Genomic DNA, 19,446 nt, shown 5'->3' with positions numbered 1-19,446 from the left:
TCTTGTTTTATATCAGTTTAACTTTCTATATTGGATGTTTAGCCATTAATGAGTAATTTGCTCATGCATTTTTCTTACACCTTTTGTTTTTCATGAAATAGGCCTTCCGGAAGTTTGTAGTGAAGTTTTGAATAAATGCCTTGAGTATGGATATATACGTCTTAAACCAGATCAGCTGACCATCAACCAGTATGAGCCTGGACAAGGTAAATAAGTCAAGCATGCATACTATCTTTTGTGTGGCATTAGAGGAACTACGACTTATCATCCCAATAAACATGGTAAGAAAAAGTTTGCTATTTTCATATAGACCATTTGATAAAGTTTCAGATTTGAGTACAGCTAATGTTAAAATGTGAAGTTGTAAAATCTCGCCATTCATTCTTTACTGATGGCTTCGAAGCCGATCCATCGGCTCTGACACGGCCGTTTGCAAAGCTCAAGGTTTACCAGTAGCTCGAGACCAAGCCCCTTATCCCATGATGCACTGCTGAAATTACATCAGATCTAGTTTGCTGCGGCATGGATCTCGGTGATTCCAGTTTGCTCGAGCCAATTTTTAACAAAAAAAAAAAACGTACTTTTCGCAAGCTATTTAATAATTTTTCTTATTATTCATTAGATTAGTCTTAGAGTAGTTTTGGTAGATTTATATAAGATCCCTTACCCTTCGTGTGCTTTTTGAATAGCTTATTTGTAGTGGCCTCTTGTTTGGCCTGGTTGTTTCCTTAACTATATAGATATTTAGATATACATATTTAGCTGTGTTGGCCCCTTTTTCCTCTGGGCTCATTGTTTAGAGTGTGTGTGTGTGCTTTCTATTGTTCTAGTTATCACCTGTTTTTCTAGGCTTGTTAATTTGAACCTAAGCGTGGTTTGTGATGCATAACTGGCTGTGACTTTTAGGCTTCATTTAGGCTTGTGTGGCTTGTTTGTAGTGTTAAGCCTAAGGAATTTCTTGAATATGTCTGAGTATAAGGACAAATACCCAAAGTCTGGATTCAAGAAATGTCCAGACTGCAGGCAAAAGATGTCCGTGACTGATGGGCACATTCAGTGTGTATATTGTTTAGGTGCTGTGCATTTGCAGGAGTCCTGCAGTATTTGCCACTTCTTTTCCTCGAGGGTTTTGTTGGAGAGGAAAAGGAAGCTTGTTGATAGAGGCTTGCTGAAGCATCCTTTTGCTGAAGCTTTGAGTGACCAGGATGGGGGCCAGCAAGTCTTCCAAATCTTCAGGAGACTCCAAGGTTTCTAGAGAATCAAAAAAGTCAAAAAAATTGCAGGATTCCGAGACATCGGCTCCACAGCTCTCGTAGCCGAGTGTCCTTTCGTTTTGGAGCCGGCCCATAGCCCTGGAGCCAGTATCTGAGAGACCTGCACCTCCACTCCTTCATTCGGCACCATCAGTGCACTCCTCTAGGTCTTCTGTCAGCCTGTCGGATTTGGATATGGATCGATTGGTGCAGAAGCTCGTACAGGCACCAGGCCTTGCTAAATTGTTGTTGGCTCCGACCCTAGCATTGGAACCGAAGACCACCACCCCAGATTTGACTGCTCCTCCTCCGAGCCGTACCAGACCTTCGGAGCCCGAGAGGGCCAACCTGCTGATCGTGGAGCTTTTGGAGTCGAGACTTGCTCCGGTGTCATCGGTTCCATCTACTCTGACGTCCTCGGTGCCTACTGGGGACTCTGGGAGCCGACACTCCCCTGTCAGGTCCGGGGAGGATAGTCGCACCGACTTGTCAGTGCCAACTCTTCCTCTCGGGGCCTTGGCTCAGATGAGCTCGGCTCCTACCTCCGGCTCGGTGCCCACGGCCTTGGTGCGGGAGGGGCTAGTGGTTCCTTTGGGTCCGTCGACTCCTTCTCATCGGAGCCGTGATGCCTTCGAAGCCATGAGGTGAGCCTTGTCCCCAAAGACATCCTCGACACCAGGTCTGGCCTCTTCTTCACCCAAAGCGCCTGTGTCCGCTTCTGTCTCCATCGTCCAGGCCAAGCATAGAGATCCTGATCCTCAGGTAGCCCCACAGGATGCCCCTTGCTCTTCCGAGACCTCCCCAGAGGCCCCCATTGAGGAGGTCTCCAGGAAGAGATTGTGCAAGAGGAGACACTTGGACTCCCCACAGGAGTCTTTGACATCTGACACTGACTTGGATGAGTCAAAAGGGTCCCCACGATCCCCCTCTGAGGATATCTCCTTTGTGGAGATACTCGAGATCCTTAACCAGAGGGGTGATTGGCAGTCCAAAAGCCCTACTGTGGACGAGTCCATTCTCCTGATGGCTTTCGGGTCTCAACCTTCCACCTCTTGGGTGTCTCCGCCCTTCAATGAGCTCATGCAGCTGGTCTCTCGGAGGGCGTGGGAGTCACCGGAGTCCATGGAACCTGTCCCTCAGAGGCCTAATAAGTTCATTTCTGCCCCCGTAGATAAATCCTTTTTGTCCAGAGGAGTCCCTGTTGATGCCATGGTGGTGGCGGCGGCCACCAAAAAGGAAATGTCTGAGACTTCCTCTTCAATCCATCCTCCTAACAGAGAGTCCAGGATCATGGATCGTTATGGGAAACGCATGTTTAGTTCAGCGACTTTTACATTTTGATCCCCGAACTGTTTGACTCATTTCACCAGACTGCAAAGAGATCTCCTTAAGGAGTTGGGAGATACTTTTCAGGGTACTGTAGCTGCAGAGGCTTCCGACAAAGTTGCTGCCCAGCTTGCTACCCTAAATTCCATTGTGAACTCGTCCATGCATCTCATATATGCAGCCAATGGGACGAGTAGGGCAGCGGGTACAGGAATTGCTCTAAGAAAACATTCCTGGATGCTCTTGTGTTCCTTCGCGGAGCCCTTTAAGTCTTCATTTGTCAACACCCCTTTTGATGGCTCATCTCTCTTTGGGCCTAAAATGAAGGAAACTCTGACCAGGTGTGAACAGGAGGGAAAGACTATGTCTGCCGTCGGAGTCCGTTTTTCCATCCCTACTCGGCCTTACCCCAAAGGGGAGTAAAAATGTGGTTCCGAAAAGCCCAAGGAGCCTTTCAGGACACATGTGGTGAACCCCCCCTCTAGGGGCAGAGGAGGGGGTAATAATGGAAGACGCCGCCCTCGCGGCAGAGGGGGTCCGCAACACCAGTGTGACAGAGATCACTTCTCTGGTCAACCCTCTCAGCGCTCCTGAAAGGAGGCCTGACTGTCCTGCTGTGGAGGCAGTTGGGGGGTCGCTTATCTTTGTACCCAGATGCCTGGCTATAACAAATGACAGCTGGGTACAAAGTATTATTTCCAGAGTGTATTCCATACCATTCTCCAATCCACCCACTCCCGCAAGGAGAATCCCAGACATTCCACCCAATTACAGGGAAGAAGCAACTATAGTGGTCCACAGGTTGCTAGAAAAAAGTCATTCAGTTAGTCCCAGCAGACCAAGCAGGATCTGGAACTTACTCAAGATTCTTTTTGGTTCCAAAGAAAACAGGGGACTTTAGACCTATTTTGGACCTCAGCAGACTCAACCAATTTGTGAAGAAGGAGAAGTTCCGGATGGTCACGCTACAGTCTAAACTTCCCTTTTAACTCATTCACTCTGGAGCAGCTCAGGAAAAGCTGCCTGCTTAATTCCACCATAGGAACAACAGTGCAGCCTGAGGTCATTTTCAGAAAATCCATTTGTAATACCATACAAAAAACAAATGTTCATAACTCTTTAATTATAAGAGCTAGACTAAAAATGTAAACGCGAAAGTTGTTCAGCAGACACTGACCTTTCCAACAGTGTAAATGTTGATAGTGTATATCAAAGTCATTATTAAATATTTGACAAGGAATGCTGATATTGTGCATATTTTTTACCTTTTTGGAAAAACAAAGCATAATATCTTGGTCAATGTACCATGCAGACCCATACAATTTGAATGTACTTTGTTAGTATGAATGTCAGCTTTAAAATTATACCTTAACCATTACTGTGTGATGTTCCTTTCTTGAGATATTCACAGAAATATGATTAATATATTATTTTTCATAATTGACAAATAAACAAAGCATAATATCTCATCACCTGTAACAGACAGAGCCTACATATCAGTGTAGAAGTTGTGCATCTGAATGTCAGCTTCAAAATGATGCATCATTTGTGTGATCACCATGCTCCCTTGCAAAGATATGGGCATAATAATGAAAAGTATTGTAAATGTATAATTTTCATAATCGTACAAGACTAAACAAACTGTGATATCTGTACATGTGTAGAGTGCACAGACACAGTTATTTTACCATGTTGTAAGGAGTAACACTGTCTTCAAAATGAGGTATTACTTGGCACACTGACATGCTCCCTTGCAAAGTTATTTACCAAAATATGAAAACAAATCATAATTTCCATAACCTAAGTCCGAAACAAACTTTGATATCTGCATATGAGTACAACATACAGGCACAATTATTTTACCATGTTGGAACCAGCAATACTGTCTTCAAAATGAGGTATTACTTGGCACATTCAGATGCTCCCTTGCAAAGTTATTTACCAAAATATGAAAAATCATAATTTCCATAACTTGAGTCCTAACAAAACTGATATATGTACATGTGTACAGCATTCAGAAGCAGTTGTTTTACCATGTAAACACATATGATTGTAAATATACACATGCTTGGTGTAGGCAACATACTGCTGAATGGGTACATGTAAAGAGAAAAAGCAAGGTAAGGACCTAAACACCTGTTCAAATTCAGGCTCTCCACGGGCTACGTACCCATAGAGTGGTGCACAGCAATGGTTATTCCGCTCCACAAAGGTGGAGCCACAACAGACCCCGGGAACTATCGCCCTATAAGCCTGACTAGCTTGGTCTGCAAGGCTATGGAGCGCATCATCATGGAATTCATTAACAGAGACATTGGGAACCTCCAAACACTAGACCCTACCCAGTTGGCCTTTGTTAAGGGCAGATCATGTCTCCTAAACCTGTTGGACTTCTTTGAGACAGTTGCCAAGGCTATAGACGAGGGAAAGATGGTACATACAGCCTACCTAGACCTTGCAAAGGCCTTCAACACCATTCCACATTCTGGTATTATAGACAAGCTCACCAGCCTGAACATAAACCCCTACGTCACAAGATGGGTTGCCAACTTGCTCACGGACAGAACCCACATGGTGAGAGTTGCGGGAGCTAGGTCCGACTCTAAACCAGTTACAAGTGGCATTCCCCAGGACTCAGTCCTAGGACCCCTCCTGTTCAGCATATACTTCTCAGAGGTATAGGCAAGCACAGGAGGACTATGGCTGACCAAGTTCATAGACGACTGCAAACTAGGGGCTATAATTGACTCTCTGGCTGACACAGACATCCTCCAAAAGGGTCTCACTGAGATGGATACCTGGTGTCAAAATCATGGCCTCAAGCTAAATGCCAAAAAGTGCATAGTCATCCCATTTGAAAAAAACAAAGTACCCACAAACTACCACATAGGTGGTAGTCCCCTAAATATGGAAGACATAATAAGGGATCTGGGGACCCAAGTAGATAGTAATCTCACCTTTGATAATCACATTGCCAAAGTGGTTAAAAAATCCTTCTACGTGGCCCACCTAATCACAAAAAGGTATGCATCCAGATCAAAAGAGGTCATTGTGCCCCTCTACTCATCAGACCCATCATAGAGTACAATGCCCCGTTTGGGATGTACCTTACAAGACACCTGCAACAGCTGGAAAGACCACAGAAGTACCTCACCAAGAGGATCACTGGCCTCAGACAGATGCCCTATGGAGCTCGACTGAAGAAACTCCAGCTGTACTCGGTTATATACTGCCTACTCAGAGGTGATCTCTGCCTGACATACAAGGCCACGTCCAACCCAGAATTGATGGACATGCTCCACCTAACGAATAACGAAAACCTTATCCCCTCAAGCCACACGCTTTAAGGATCTAAACCTCACCACAACAATAAATAGGACGTGCTGGAGGGATAGATTCTTGTCCCAGAGACTTCCCATGCTTTGGAACAAGATTCCAATCTACATTAGGCAGAGCTCCTCGTTAATGCTCCTCAAAAGAAACCTTGACGAGTGGATGGGAAACAGAAAGTTTACCCCGGGGATCAAAACCTTGACGAGTGGATGGGAAACAGAAAGTTTTCCCCGGGGATCACTTCAGTGGCTCTGCTGGACAGATGCACAGGGAACTAATCTAAGGGGGTGGCGAAAGCCAACACATTCTGGCTAGGCTTATAAATGCCTTTGGGCAGATAGCCTAGTACCTACCTATGAATCTATGTAAATCCCCTGTAAATGAACTACAGGTATGCAGAGATGCATCACCCTATCTCCCAAGAGAGGCCACTGCCATACTGACATTCGTGTGTAAATGTATATATGTGCAAGTACATTATGTACATATATATATATATATATATATATATATATATATATATCTATGGAGGATAGCTAGTTGATGAAGAATGACTACAAGCAGAGAAAAAAACACAATCTGGCTTGTGCATTCATCAAAGTGATAATGACTTCTACTTATGTGAATAACAGTTACAGCAGCTGAGACTTTTACCAGAAAAGTGATAATGACCTTCCTTTCAGTACTGCAAAGTTATGCATGCTCAGACAAAGGTGATAATTGCTGCACATAACCTGTTGACTAGGCATTCATTATATTACCTTGTGCAGCTGTTGTGTAACACAGACTCATTATCAGTAAGGAGAACACCTTAGTAATTCAGTAAAATAGTACAACACTTAACATATTACTGAGCCCTTCCTCCCACCTATCTGTTAACAAAGTACCAAGCAATGAGGAATGACTCGTATTACAATTCTTTGTCTACATCAGAAAATGCTGTGGTCAAGTCAACATTCTCATGCATTTCACCTTCAAAGCACTTGGTTAGACTCACTAGGTCAGTGGACACTTTTGAAGGGAGACACAAATAGGTATTCATAGTGACTAAGGGGAATTAGGCCATGGCACCACAGAAAGTACAGTTGTGTTAGATTTTATCATAACAGTACTGCAGAATTCCTAACCTAAGGGATCTCCTCCAAAAGATATACCAATGTCCAGCCAGTGTACCAAAGCCTTTAGTACTTATAGGTATTGTACATCTCACACACACACTCCCTTCACAAGGTCAAAACCATAGAGAAATGGCTAGCAGAACCAAGTACTGGCAGGAAAAGTACAGTTTTGTACCTACCATAAATGTAGATGTTCGAGTGTTCACCCTGCTGCAGTCATCACACTTGGGTTATCCTGCCGTCAGGCGGTCCCGCAGTCGGCCTGAGTTCCAAAGTCTTAGTCCGGCGTCAGTTGCTGCCGCTTCTTCCCTGATGTCAGTGCGCCAGGGGTATATAAGATGCATCTGACACCATTTTCTTCAGTTTTTCTTGCCCCAGATGTCAGATGCCCCCAATAGGTAGGCAATATATATATTGCTATATAAAAATAAAACAATACCTTCAGGCACAAGCAAATATACCACAGAGGTTGTATAGGATAGAAAGGTATAGACAAGTCCAGCTAGTTCAGAGGGGATGGAGGGAGGGTAACCTGGACTGCAGCAGGGTGAACACTCGAACATCTACATTTATGGTAGGTACAAAACTGTACAATGTTCATCGTGTTACCCTGCTGCAGTCATCACACTTGGGTTGAATCCCAAATCTAAGTATGGGTGGTGGAGTTAAACAGGGTTAGAAGAAGCTAGTAGGCCCTGCAAAACTGCAGTGGCAAAACCAGCTCTAGTCTTAGAATATAGAGGTAAGTGATAGTGTTTGGTGAAGGTGTGCACTGAACTCCAAGTTGCAGCTTCCAGAATATCCTTGGTTGGCACCCCCCTGAGAAAGGCTGCTGATGTAGCTGTAGCCCTGGTGGAGTGGGACCTAATGTTAGCAGGCACCGGTTTCCCATGATGCGTGTAGCAGAAACGTATGCAATGGTCCTATCCATTTTGAAATGGTCTGTTTTGAGATAGCTTTTCCTTGTGATCCTACAGCATAAGAGCTGGTCAGATTTTCTGAAAGCCTTAGTTTTATCCAAGTATTTTCCTTGTGATCCTGCAGCATAAGAGCTGGTCAGATTTTCTGAAAGCCTTAGTTTTATCCAAGTAGTAATGTAATTGCCTGTGAATGTCCAAAGAGTGCAGGAGAAAGTCACAGTTAGTTGTGTGTCAGGTACCAGAATCTGCCATATCACATACGCACTCAAGATATTACAATAGCTATACCTAGTAACTATGGTGTCCTTTGTACTAAGAGACAATATTTAAAATGTCAAGACATGCAAGCAGAAATCACAGCAATGTGGAATTAAGACTTAGACAGCTCCAATAGTACATAGAACAAAAGAAGATTTTGAAATTACAGTTAAGAATGCTATTATTACAGATAGCTCCATATGAACCACAGAATGACAAACATTGAAGACTGACGTAATACTGATTCGATGAAATTTAATTACACATTTCTTAACATTTTTGTCAGAAGATTACTTATATTTTGTCATGATATTCTACACTATAAATACATGGAGGAAATTAAAAAAATGAATACTCATTCAACACTCATCCTTTATGCCAGCCAGACATCTCCTTTGTTTTGAGCTTCAACCTGTTACTGTTACAGCAGTGCTGTATAGATCATACTTTTTATCATTTGGGCATTAAACCCTTCTCCAATATAGTTACCAACATTACCAAATCTCAAAAAATCTAAAAGGCATACCTTTCCCTGCTATAACATCTGTTCCGCTTGGAACACTTGCATCACTTATAAACATTGTGACAGACTACAATGAATCCTGAAGCATACACTTTGACACAAATTTTTATATAAACTGCTGTACGCTATCAATTTACCCACAATAAACCTAAACATTAACAATAAATTATAAAAAAAAATGCATACGCTATCAAGTTACCCACAATAAACCTAAACATTAACAATAAATGATAAAAAAAATGCTCTCATTTGATCACAGGGATATTATGACTAAAATGTTGTCCTATGACAACATTATAAAAAAATGTGTAAACAACTCCCTCCAGCTCACTCCTAAAGTCCCTCAACCAATTTATAAGACATTCTTTTATTCAACAGTCACCTTTAAAACCCTGATCAACAAATCAGAAATCTTTACTGACACTCTCCTTGTTAAACAAAGACGTTCCTCTCGGTACCATGTATAAATATATGTAACCATTACATCATATCCAAACATCTTTGTAACTGCACTGTGACAATATAACAATAATGCACTATAATAAACACAAACACACACTCTATTAACACCATATTATGAGAGCATATTACATATATTTTGCTTTTTATTAACATAACTTATTTCATTACTACAACCTAAATATTTAACCCTTAGTAAAAACAGTATGTCCCAACAGAGATACCCTTGATGGTAACTACATTATGGTATTATATTACATATGGTTTCTCATGCACCTCATTTTGACATTACCAACTAGAAGTTTTTTGCCCCAATAATAAAGCACATACATTTAACATGTATTTCAGTATGTAAAAGTAATTTACGACAAAATCATAAGACTGTTACACTCTGCACAACTTGTCACACTCTAGCAGTCCGATGACTAGTCACCAAGATGGGGTCTAAGTAATGTAATCATATGTACTCGGCTGACAAGGAGCTGATCGTCACTATCCAATTACATTTTAACAGCCACAAAGTTTTTTTGTTAAAGAGAAAGATTAAAACTAGACTGTACAGCCTAAAGCGGTGTAGTTGACAGGTAGGCACTAATGCAAAAGCTTTAGCTCCCTTAGCACCCCCCCCCCGTAAATCCCGGAGTACCAGTTTAGCACTTCGTATTCAAAAACGGTACAAACTCTTCTTTTTCACCTATTCGTTACACACAGATTTAGTTTATCAGCATCATGAAGCACTTTATGGTGTGATTAATTTGGGAGGAGGCATCGTACAACAAAGCGGAATACTGATTTTTATCTCTCTTACACTTCCGGGGAAATTGTGTTGTCTTACCCTCCCCTGTAACACAAGAAGAAACAAGTGTGTTGACTAGGATGAGTGAGTAAGTGCGAATTTCAGCTTCTGGCTGTACAGTCTAGTTTTAATCTTTCTCTTTAACAAAAAAACTTCATGGCTGTTAAAATGTAATAGTGACGATCAGCTCCTTGTCAGCTGATAAAAGTGTGTTCTGTAACGTATTTCACATTAGATTTACCAATGAAGCAGAATTATGTGATTTTTGCTATAGATAGGGACTGGAGATTATCATGGAATACTTTGAACAACAACAGCATGCTTTGCACTGCGGCTCCTCAATTCACATCCCTGCTTAGTACCTCAGTGTAGTTCGAGACAATCAAATATAAAGTGTCTTGGTTAACATCTTTCAATCGGTAAAAACCTCACATTAAATGTCCATATCATTGTCGAATTAAAAGGTCTGGTAGCATGTGTAACTTTTAATTAGCATTGTAAAAGGTAATTATTATTTTGACATATGTTGTTGTTCATTTATTGAGATGGATGAGGGCTTCTGCTTGTAATAATGTTGATGTTCTTGTGTCTGTAGTAGTCATTGTATTTGGCTAAAAGGCCCGGCTCGTAACCAACAGGGTTCTGGGACCAGATCAGTTAGTCGGTTAATAAATGAAAATACCTACATAAGTAATATACGTTATTAGTTAACATTTCTTCAGTTCTTCATCTAATGTTCTGTATATGCATTACATTTTTCTATTTCCGTGGTTACCTCATTATTAATTGTACCACGTGTGATCAAGGTTATTAACTGATTAACCAGACTGCAGTAATAATGTGAAGGTTTTTAATCCTGATTTGCTGTACCTGGTTATGAGAAAACATTCCTACAATGATACGATGAATTAGATGGGGGTAAGCCTGCTTTGCAGTGACAAACTCTGTTACTGTTGGGGGTGGGAATGTGACACAAGTGGTGGCTCGGATTGCAAGAATCCGACTGGCTGCCACCGCTTGCTTTATCACAAACTTTTAAACAGGATTTTCTAAAATATCTATAATGTGACCTTAATGTAAAAACACGCTGAATGGTAACTATATAAGGTAATTTACACATTCAGTTACCCTGTCAGCATGTTTTTCATTAAGTTCAGCTAAAAATTCGGATGCCAGTTTCTCACGCTTGTGGAAGACACTCAGGGGTAACAACTTCAAATTACTATCTTCTCATGGCGTGCTCGGTGTTAAGCACAGAGGCGCCATGAGAAGGTACTCGGGGTTAATGAGTTAAGGGAGAGACAATTGGATGTGCTCGATAGATCTCAAGGATGCGTACTACCACATAAAAATGACCAGGCCATCCAGAGATCCGGCTGGGAGCCAATCATGATCAGTTTCAAGCCCTGCCTTTTGGTCTCACTACAGACCCCAGAGTGTTCACCAAATGCATGGCAGTGGTCACGGCTCACCTGATGCATCTAGGATTCCAGGTGTTTCCATACTTAGACGATTGGCTCCTTAACTCCACCACCAGGCATCAACTCATTCAGGCAAGGGAATACACTCTGACACTCTGCAATCACTTAGGCATTACAGTCAACTCAGAAAAGTATGCCTTGTTGCCATCGCAGCATATCGTCTTTATAGGGGCAGAGTTAGACACTTCCACCACCACTCTATGACTACCAGTCGAGAGAGTCTTTCTTTATCAGCTCATTGGTGTCGAAGGACAGAGCGCCAGCCGCAGAAGTTTTAAAAGTATTGGGTTTGATAGTGGCAGCGATCTTGGCCATACCACTAGCAAGGATGCATATGTGGATTCTTCAGTGGCTGCTCTTCACTCAATGGTCTTCTCAGGAACTTCCAATGCATCACATGATTTTAATTATGAACTCTTGCAAGAGAGATCTCCATTGGTGGTGGACGTCTCTTCATGTAACCATAGGACACCCCTTTGTACTACCCCCTCCAGTAGCCACTCTGATCATGGACGCTCCCCTGATAGGGCTGGGGGGGCATTTTCAGGGAAAGACTGCCCAAGGCACATGAATGGATCAAAAGTCACGTGTGCATATCAATGTTCTGGAGAGGAGAGCAGTATTTCTGGCATTGCAGTACTTCCAGGACTCTCTTCCTCTAGGGATGATTGCAATTCAGACAGACAATATGTAAGTGGTCTGGTACTTGAACAGGCAGGGTGGGACCAAGTCTTACCCCCTTTGCCGAGAAGCCCTCCGAGTTTGGCAGTGGGCTGTCTCCTTCCAGTGCTTTCTGTTGGCAATGCACATCCCGGGGAGATCCAACATGATAGCAGACAAACTGAGCAGGGCAATCTTGTTGCTGCACAAGTGGTCCCTCAAACAAGAGATTGCGGACAGGATTTTCCACAAATGGGGCCAGCCTTACTGCGATCTATTTGCCAGTCACATCAACACAAAATGCAGAAGCTACTTTGCCCTAATTCCCCCTCTGGGAGAACCCCCGAGAGATGCACTTCTACACGATTGGCCCCCGGGTCTCCTCTATGCATTCCCTCCAATCCCGCTAATACCCAGACTTCTACAGAAAGCAAAGTCGCTGGGAAGGACTATCATTCTTATAGCCCCTCATTGGCCTCGGCAGATTTGGTTCCCATTTCTTCATCATTATCTCTTGGAAGATCCATGGATTCTGGACCCAGTTCCAGACCTTCTGACACATCCATCGGGGGACCTCCATCCTTCCTTGCAGTCACTGAAGCTAACAGCTTAGCTGATCCAGTTCCCCTCATAGCCAGGCTTCATAACCTTTCTAATGAGACGAGGCAGATCCTCTTGTCTTCCCATAAACTGTCCACCAGAAGATTTTATCTTAGTAAGTGAAAGAGATTCTCCATATGGGCCTCTAAGCAGAACATTGATCCTTATCAAGCCCCCTTGACATCCATATTAGAATTCTTGACTATGATCTTTAATAAAGGAGCTGCAGCCACTACAGTTCAGGTCCAGTTGGCTGCTATATCTAACGTTCATCTCGGAGTTGATGTGCTAAACATTATGTCCCACAAGTTGTCCAAGGCCTTTCTCAAAGGAACCTTTCACATGAGGCCTCCAGTGAAAACTCCTTATTCTCCTGGGAATCTAAACGTTATGCTATCTCGTATAATGCTTCCCCCATTTGAACCAGCATCATCTTGTGATCTCAGATTTTTATCATGGAAAACCATATTTCTGGTGGCTATTACTTTTGCCCGCAGAGTGTCAGAACTTCAAGCCTTATCTATTAGCCCTCATTTGGTTCTTCATGCTGATAGAGTATCTCTTAGGACAAACCCCTCCTTTTTGCCAAAGTTTGTTCGGAATCTAATATTAATCAAGTCATTGAGTTGCCAGTCTTTTTCCTTAGCCATTCCAATAAACTTGAGTATATGCTGCGCAAGCTTGACATTCACAGACAGCTCAGATATTATTTGGACAGAACAAAAGACGTTAGAAAATCAGACCAGCTCTTTGTGTCTTTCTCTGAAGCCAGAAAAGGTAGACAAGTGGCTAATACAATGCTTTCAAAATGGCTTTCTGATTGTATCACCTTTGTTTATTCAGCTGCTAATATGCCCTTACTACACAAGATTAAAGCTCATTCTACCAGAGCAGTTTCTACATCTTCTGCATTCCAAGCCAAATTGCCCCTTGACAACATTTGTGTTGCAGCCACTTGGTCTAAACCTCATACTTTTATCACTCATTACAAAGTTGACAGGGCTTCCTTTGGGTCTACGGTCGTGAAAAATGTACTCCCATGAGCCACTCGAGATTGAGGATGCTAGGGACACTACCCATCAGTAAAGAATGAACGGCGAGATTGAACAACTTCACATTAAGAAGTTATGTACTCACCATAACGTTCCATGTGAGTTGTTCCATCTCGCCTTCATTCTTACATCTCTCCCTCCATCCCCCACCTGGCTGATAGTTGACCTAGAGACTGGTTTCATCCTGGTTACTCAATTCTTCTTCCTCTCTGTGGGAGGGTAGTTCTCTTACATGGATATAGTGCACGCAGTAAACAAGATCTGAGGTAATTCCAGCAGTGCATCATGGGATAAGGAGCTTGGTCTCGAGCTACTGGTAAACCTTGAGCTTTGCAAACTTCCGTGTTGGAGCCAATCCATCGGCTCCGAACCCATCAGTAAAGAATGAAGGCGAGATGGAACAACTCACATGGAACGTTATGGTGAATACATAACTTCTTATTCTGTAATATGTTCTGCTGTAGCCGATTCCTCCATATGCTTTAAACTTCACTGTACTTTTTATTGAATTAAAATATTTTGACTTTGCATTATTGGCCTGGATTGAGACACACTTTGTAAAATTTTCTTTCATTATATGTGATTGAAACATTTGCAATCAAACTGCTCATCACGTGATCCAGGCTAAAGGTACTGCAAAGAGAGAAATTGCATCACAGTGTAGTATTAATACTGACCCTATGCACATGGAGAGTAATGTTAGAGAGCATGTAAAATGTTCTTTAAGAATAACAAGAAGCTTTTTTAAATTCATCTTTACATTTATTAAAATGTATTGTCACAAAACATTGGATAAAAAATAATGAAACAACAAATGAAATTAAACAAAGTGATAACCTCTGGAAATAGCAGTCGTAATGCAATAAGATAAAACAATAGTCACTTTTCTCTGTGATTTGCTTCCCCAATAGAAGCATATAGACCATTAACAGTAGTGGGCTTAAGATAGAGCCTAATGATACTCCACACTCAAGTGGGAAGAAGAGTTAATACCAGAAGTAACCTTCAGTGTTCTGCCTGAGAAGCAAAACTTAAACCACTTTAAGACCATTGAGAAGATACTACAGTAGGTATGTAAATACTCCGTCAAAATGCCAGAGGAACAGTGCAGAACAGTATCTCTGGTCTTGGGCCATTAGGAGATTTTCAACTCAAATGAGAGCTAGTCTGAGTGCTGTGGTGAGTGTGAAACCCATATTGGAAGGAATCCATGAACCCACTGAGTGCGAGATATTGATTATAAAATTAAAAAACAAAGATCTTCATCAGAATTACTGCACAACTCTGTAGAGAATGTATAAATGAATGAGTGGTATTAGAAAGTCACTGTGCTTGTAACCAACCTTTTCTATAACCTCTCTCCAGAAAGGAAAGTTAGATATCAGAGTATAGTCAGAAACTTTGAAATTTGAGGAAGGTTTCTTATGGATAGGAATAACAAATGCCTCCTTCAAGGCTGTTGGGAAGACCACACACATAATGGAAGGTATCAGCATCTGAAAGAAAATTGGACCAAGAACATCAAGACAAGCATGGACCACTCCTGATGGACAAGGATCCATTTCATTGTTCATTGGAAGCATACTAGAGATGAGCAGAATCAAAAGCTCATTATGACTGAGAAATTTGAACACCATCCAAGAAAAAGGACAAGGGGAGGCTGAGATCATTACAACATCTGTGGTGTAGTAAACACAGGTTTATTGGTACAAAAACATAGACAAACTGCAGTGTAGTAAGCATCTGTGGTGTCAACTAGTGATAGTGTGAATCAGGTAGCAGATATTTTGTCAGTGAAAACTTTTCCAGCTGACTCACACTGAGGTACAGCTGACTCACACTGAGGTACAGCTGACTCACACTGAGGTACAGATAAGGCTGTTACACTGAGGTACAGATAAGGCTGTTCCAGTGGTGAGACAGGTTGAGCTGCACAACCTCTGTCCCACACGGGTTAGTGCTGCTGCTCAGTTGGGTTCTATTTGATATCTCTGGACAGGAATGCTGCCTTCTTGTGAGTAGCCTCTATCTGGTATTTGACATAAGATTTGACTAGGTCATTTTTGTCGCCTCACAGACCTGCCAGTGTTGCTCCAGACACACTCTTCTCAACCGAGTAGGTGCAGATCATATTTAAACCAAGTTTTAGGCCTTCCGGTTGATAATTGATGAACATGACTTGGGGCTAAAAAGTTGAGTGCTAAGGGCAATGACCTGTTTCAGTTGCTGACCATGGCATCCAACGAGTTGGTACCATCTCCTTGAGAAAACTGAAGGAGAGCAGAGAAAAAAATATCAGGTGCAATATGGCTTACTAGTAGTTCACATAATTTTAGTTCAAAATTTGGGGGGGCTGTAATATGAAATCTCCAGTCCAAAGCAAACAAGGAAGTGGTCAAATCAAGGCTCCACTGACAAGTCCAATACCTTCACATTCAGTAGGAGGATCAAGTTAAGGGCATGACCCATTGTATGAGTTGCAGAAGTAATGACCTGTGGAAGTCCAGAACCTTTCATAACATAACTGAAGTCTTTGGCAAGGGTTACTCATTCATTGTTGGCCCAGAGATTAAAGTCACCAAGTGCTTCTGGGTGTTGCTGACCTAAAACAGAGTCGACTAGGAAATCAATAAACTTCTGTTGCATGGAATGCTTTTCATTCTCTCTTTACCCATATAATCTGCTTATAGAGTTTTCTTCCTGCCCCCAACCAGCTCATTCATTCCATTTTGAAGGGGTGAGAACCAGACTCATTTGTTCCCTTGGAAGGATGAGACAACCCTATGGCACATGTGTTCCACGACCAGTGCAAAAACCCAATTAATGCAGCCCTTTAAATGTGAGAATCAGAGTTAGGAAGTGGACCAGTCAGCAGTGTGCAGTCCAGAGAACCTAACTCTACCTTCCCACTGTTTCTGTGACATCTGCGATTGTCTGTTGATGGAACTGCATATCTTCTCCATTGAAACTGTAGTAGATGCTGGCACTCCTTCTTGAACCCGAGTAACCTTGTCAGGGCCTTAACCCTCTGTGCCAGCAGAGCTGACGCAAAGAAAATTGTTTTGATGATAGTAATGATGAACGTTTGAGAAGCTGTCAGTTAGTATTTGGCAAGTTATTTGCAACCAAAATACGACAAAGTAAAACTTGCCTTGCCTTGTCTTGTTTTCCACACCTGAATTATGTGATGAGACTAAATAATAAAACAGCTGTGTGGTAGAAGTTTGGTATCTGCTAGCCATTCATTTATTAGTCTTAGCATCACAGAAGACCATCTGAATAGGTTGGTCTCCCTGTCTGATGAATGACAACTTACCTTGCAGTATTTAGTCTCTTAATGATTAGGTGCTGATCTTAATATATGATATATATTTTTTTTATTTTCCACAGGTAGACCTTTTTTACGTCACAGAAAAATGCTCAAGTCCCAACATTTCGTGTTTATCTCTCTTGCAAGAAAAGATAGAGAACAGATGCCTTCTTACTTAATACTTGACACTATAGATGTCTGCAGCTTTCCTCTGATTCAGAGGATACTATTGAAGACAAACTTATATTTTTAAATCTGATTCTTATTGCCAAATAGACCACAATCTAACAATTCCCACCACCAAAAATAACCCAGCAAACTACCTGCCAAATAGACAAAAATGCCTTGAATCCTTCCAGTCAAAAGATTCAGGGGGCCAAGCTGATCCAAAATGAAAAGGCATAGTACGTTATAAAGAACAGCAAAATTTATTCCACAAACGTAACAACCGTTAAGCTCTTTCATCCCCTCACAAACAGGACTTCATTAGAACTAAGTTATAGGCATAGAAGTTCCTATTTAAATAGCAGTCTGTTAAAGCTAAACATCCTCTCAATAATAAAGGGTCATTTTTACCTTGGATCACAGCTGTCTTGGAAGGAGTTGGTTTTACTAGAAATGTCAGTTTTGTGTCCTTAGAAAGTATTGATAGTCCAACTGCTAGAAATCCAAGTTTCCAGAATACATAAGAGCAGTTTCTTTTTTTTTTTCAGCCGTCTGCTGCTCATCCTGAGCCTTGGAAGTAGCAAATAAATCCTTTTCCATATATGGAGAGAAAAAGAAGAGTGTATCAGTCACCACAATAACTCTTATTTTAGCCACTTCAGGCATCAGTTGCAGTCTTGTTGCTAAAAGCATGGCTGGCATGAGTCTGTGCTAAGGTCGAAGCCACTGATGGAGCCACAGTTTTGATGTGAGCAATGTCTCTCATGTTCATTCTTTCAGGATTTGTTATATCAGTAGGTTATGCAGTACTACCAGGCACAACGTATCTCGTTGCTTTCATTGTTTCAGTGCATACTGATACCATCACTTGAGCCAGCTCTCCATTCACGAACATCAGTCAACAACCCTCCATAGGAGAGACTGATGTGTTTACATGCAGTATTCAACTATTGCCAGTCCTTCTGCTAGATCTGTTGTTATTAGTGAAAGAAATCATTAATGTGGAATTTTTGCTAGTCTAGAACCAGTCAACAGAGGCCATCAACTGTGAAACTAGAGATGCCAGTGGAGATTCAGGGCACCATTACTGGCTTTGAGGCTTTGGATCCTTCCTTAGCCTTTGATGGAGGCATCATGGCATACAAGCATCCAAATCCTACCCTGTTTTTGACTTTGATATGCTGTCACACACAGTACTAGGGGCATCAGTTCAGGTACTGGCACCAGGGTAGCTATGGAGCCTGCCAATAATCTGTTGAATGATTACAGACCAATAATGGGATAGAGGAGAAGATGACATTAACCTTTTAGTCTGTTTTCTTCTTCACTGTCTTCCCTGTTGCTCAAGAGGTACATGAAAAATAGAGGAAGAAACTTCTCATGTCCACCAGGGTCTGTCTGTAGGGAAGGAAGGAAGAGCATTTTTCATCTTTCATCCTGCGGAAGGGAGGGTCTCCTTCCATTACATGGTGCACTATATCATCTTAAACATTTTTGAAAAAATACTTTTTTGTAGGCAATATCTTTCAGTCTTTTGAACAGACTTGACAAAGAATTGTAGGTGACACAGTGGCAAAGCGGATAGCGTTGTTGCCTCACAGCAAGAGGTTCTCCAGTTTGATTCTTGGCTGGGGTGCCTTCTGTGTGGAGTTGAGTCTGCATGTCCTCCCAGTGTTTGTGTGAGTTTCCTCCGGGTGCTCAAGTTTCCTCCCACATTCCAAAGACATAAAGTAGGTGGATTGAACACTTTAAATTAGCCATAGGTGCGAGTGTGTTTGTGAGAATGTGGTGCAAAAGAACTACTGCGGCAGGGCTAAACACCTGGTGGTGTCAACCTTGGCTGTAGATGACCGTCACTGTTGAAGTGACACCCTGACCCCATGTGCAAAAATGAGAAAAGGGGGTCATGGATGGATGGATCTTTCAGTCTTTGGAATGAAACCTGGATGACCCATTCTCTGTGTAATGCAGACAACTATAGTCTGCCCAGTTAAGATACTGGACTTGTCCAAGAAGTACCATAGGAATTTGTGGAATGCATGAGATGTCTCCCTGAATCATTTGCCTTATGTTACTGAGATGTCTCAACTGCTGCTTGGCATCATCCAGATATCTTGATACCACATACCAGATGTCCACATTTACTTTCTGCCAGAGATTATGCTCAGTTTCAAAAAAAAAAAAAGACCTTC

The 19,446-nt window shown here is 42.0% G+C and overlaps 1 protein-coding gene across 1 annotated transcript in view; it reads left to right on the top strand.

The window, feature by feature from the left end:
- ALKBH8 (alkB homolog 8, tRNA methyltransferase) overlaps positions 1-19,446 on the top strand; it is a 1,100,659-nt gene that overhangs the window by 446,024 nt on the left and 635,189 nt on the right. The window contains exon 5 of the mRNA XM_044072605.1: positions 102-206. Within this exon, the coding sequence (XP_043928540.1) occupies positions 102-206 (105 nt within the window). The remainder of the gene's footprint in view (positions 1-101; positions 207-19,446) is intronic.

This window comes from Protopterus annectens, chromosome 5.part0 (assembly GCF_019279795.1).
Source record: "Protopterus annectens isolate FY-2018-M chromosome 5.part0, PAN1.0, whole genome shotgun sequence".
In the NCBI taxonomy this organism is placed as follows: domain Eukaryota; kingdom Metazoa; phylum Chordata; order Ceratodontiformes; family Protopteridae; genus Protopterus; species Protopterus annectens.
The sequence above is the reverse complement of the archived record's forward strand: the minus strand, read 5'-3'. Positions and strand labels throughout refer to the sequence as shown.